The sequence below is a fragment of the Plasmodium reichenowi genome, chromosome 11, assembly GCF_001601855.1.
Source record: "Plasmodium reichenowi strain SY57 chromosome 11, whole genome shotgun sequence".
In the NCBI taxonomy this organism is placed as follows: domain Eukaryota; phylum Apicomplexa; class Aconoidasida; order Haemosporida; family Plasmodiidae; genus Plasmodium; species Plasmodium reichenowi.
This window is the reverse complement of record NC_033656.1, coordinates 1,389,671-1,392,870: the sequence shown is the minus strand read 5'-3', so window position 1 is coordinate 1,392,870 and position 3,200 is coordinate 1,389,671. Positions and strand designations below refer to the sequence as shown.

Sequence of the window (3,200 nt, the reverse complement as noted above, 5' to 3'; positions counted from 1 at the left end):
TTTTTTTTTATTTTTTTTTTTTTTTTTTTATTTATTTTTTAATGTTTTGTTTTTTTTTTTTTTTTTTTTTTTTTTTTTTTTTTTATTTTTATTTTTAGCTATACGATAAATAAATGAAGAAAAAAAAAAAAAAAAAAAAAAAAGAAGGAAAATAAAATATATGTATAAATTCAAGGGTTCTATTTTTTTATGATTAAAGAAAAAAAAGAAGAATATATAAAATAAAAATATGGAATACTACATATATATATATATATATATATATATATATATGTGAAGAAATTATTATCGTATATTTTTAAATGTAAGAAAAATGTAATGTCTTTTTTAATGATATATATTTATCTTCCTTTTTTAATGTAGTGCCTTAAAAAAAAATATATGTATATGTGCATACATATTTATATAGGAGAGTAAACTTTTTTGTGTGACAAAAAATATGTAGGAATATATTAAATACCAGAAAGAGAAATATATTAATATGGAAACTAAATAATATTTATCACACACGCATATATAAATATATATATATATATATATATATATATATATATATATATATGTATAATATAGTAGTAATATTATTAATAATGATGTCCTTTCAACTTATTTTATTTTTTCAAAGTATTCTGATTTATTATGGGTGTAAATAAAATACACATTCAAATGGGAAATTATAAAAAAAAAAAAAAAAAAAAGAAAGAAAGAAGAAAAAGAATACATACTTATATATTTACATATATATATATATATTTATACATATATATAAAAAAATAATGAGAAAAGGAAAAGATAAGAACGATCCTATGTCTACAAGAATCGAAAAGAAAATCATTTTGGATATGTTAAAAGAAAATGATTGCCAAACCATAGAAGAGTTGAAAAATTTAGTTCTTTTCTTAAATAATGAAAATAAAAGATTACATACTATGAATATGGATTCTTTAAAAAAAATAAATATACTTAGTGTAAGGGTTAAGAGTCTGGAAAAAATATCCAAGGAATATGATCAATTTTATGCAAGCAAAAAGAAATATAAAAATAAATTAAAGGAATTGGAAAGGAAAAGTATCACTCTTAAAAATTATACAGTAAGAATATTCAAGAATAAAAAGAATTACAAATATGTATATATATATATATATATATATATATATATATATATATATATATATATATTTATATTTATATTTATATATAGTATATTCAAATGAATAAACGCTTTTTAACATATTATGAATGTTCATTTTTCTCATAATATTGTAATTCTCCTTATTATTACATTGCATAAATATATATTAATTATTAACCATTTTGTTATTAGATAGATAAAGAAAATGAATACAATAAAATGTGTGAAGAACATGATAAATATTTTAAGAACTTGTTTAAAAACTTAAATAGAAAAATTGAATATATCTTTGCATGTGATAAAGAAAATATTTATGATGATTCAGATAGCAATTCTATATATACGAATAGTAATCAAAATGAGGATAATATATCTTACAACAATAATAATATAAAGAATGACAACATTTCTTCATATTCACTATCTAAAAATAGTAATAATACAAAGAATAGTTCATTCAATGAAACGAAAAATATATATGATGATAAAATCAAATATGATGATAAAAATGTATATGATGATAAAAATGTATATGATGATAAAAATGTATATGATGATAAAAATGTATATGATGATAAAAATATAAATGATGATAAATATTTATATGATGATAAAAATATATATGATGATAAATATTTATATGATGATAAAAATATAAATCATGATAAAAATATAAATCATGATAAATATTCATATGATGGTAATAATATATACGAAGAAAATAATAATAATATTAATACCAATGGACATCAAATGAAAAGTCCAACTTATCACATGAAAAATTCAATGCAAAATATTACAATATATACTTCTATAAGCAAAAATGACATCTCAAAGGAGATAAATAAAATAAATGAAAAAAATACTGCTCATATAAATACTTCACATATATATCAAATAAAAAATGATGAAAAAAATAATAATAGTGATATATATAATAATGTCGAACACATAAAAAGCTTATGTGAGTCTTATAAAAATTATGATAATGATCATTTATTATATTATAAAAAACATAGTCATTCAAAAGAAGACATTCATAATTATCCTATATTTAATAATGCTAAAACGTCACAACTAGAAAATAGTAATAATGATTTCTTAAACATAATGAATAATAATATAAAAAAAAAAAATAGCATAAGTGAAATGGAATCAAGTAAAAAAAAAAAAAAATCAAATTTGCTTATTACAAATGACATAGAAGACAAGTTATCAAATATTCAAATAAATCATACAAATAAGATAAATGAAAATAATACCATACAATATGGACAAAAAACAAAAGGAAATAAAATAGGAAATCATAAAACCAACATAAAAGAAAAATTAAATGACTTAATTGAAAATATACACCTCAAAAATAATAAAAGGGAAAATATGAATAATATGGATGACATGAATGATATGGATAATATGAATGATATGGACAATATGAATAATACGGACAATACGGATAATAGAAACAATATGAATAATAAGAACAATACGGATAATAGAGACAATATGAATAATAGGGACAATACGGATAATAGAGACAATGTGAATAATAAGGACAATATAAACAATTTAAACTGTACTGATAATATGAAACATGACAAACTACAAAAGGATCATTTGGAAACACCTCCTATTCATAAATCACATATTACAAGAAAATCAAAAAATAATATTATGGATATATTAAACAATAAAATGAATATTACTTCTTTAGAAAATGTAGATACTAGCACACCAAAATATGTTAAATATAATACTATTCATAGAGAAATTATGAATCCTCGCCAGCATTTTTTTAATCAAAATAAATCTTCCATCGACCACATTATTTGTTTATAAATAGAAAAAAAAAAAAAAAAAAACAAACAAAAAAATACATACATACATATATATATATATATATATATATATCTTTTTAATAAGTCATGATTATAATTTTATGAAAAAAAAAAACAAAAATTAATATATACATGCCATATGTATAATAAATGTGCTTTAATATATATTTGTGTATTTTTTTTTTTTTTTTTTTTTTTTTTTTTTTTTTTTTTTTTTTTTTTTTTTTTTT

At 17.9% G+C, this 3,200-nt stretch overlaps 1 protein-coding gene across 1 annotated transcript; it reads left to right on the top strand.

Moving 5' to 3' along the window:
* Positions 1-776: 776 nt before the first annotated feature.
* Positions 777-2,971, top strand: PRSY57_1136000 (hypothetical protein; the record flags this gene model as incomplete). The annotated part of the gene is made up of 2 exons (XM_020114984.1): positions 777-1,091; positions 1,325-2,971. 2 exons carry the CDS (start codon positions 777-779, stop codon positions 2,969-2,971), a joined length of 1,962 nt encoding a protein of 653 aa, XP_019970353.1.
* Between the last annotated feature and the right edge of the window lie 229 nt (positions 2,972-3,200).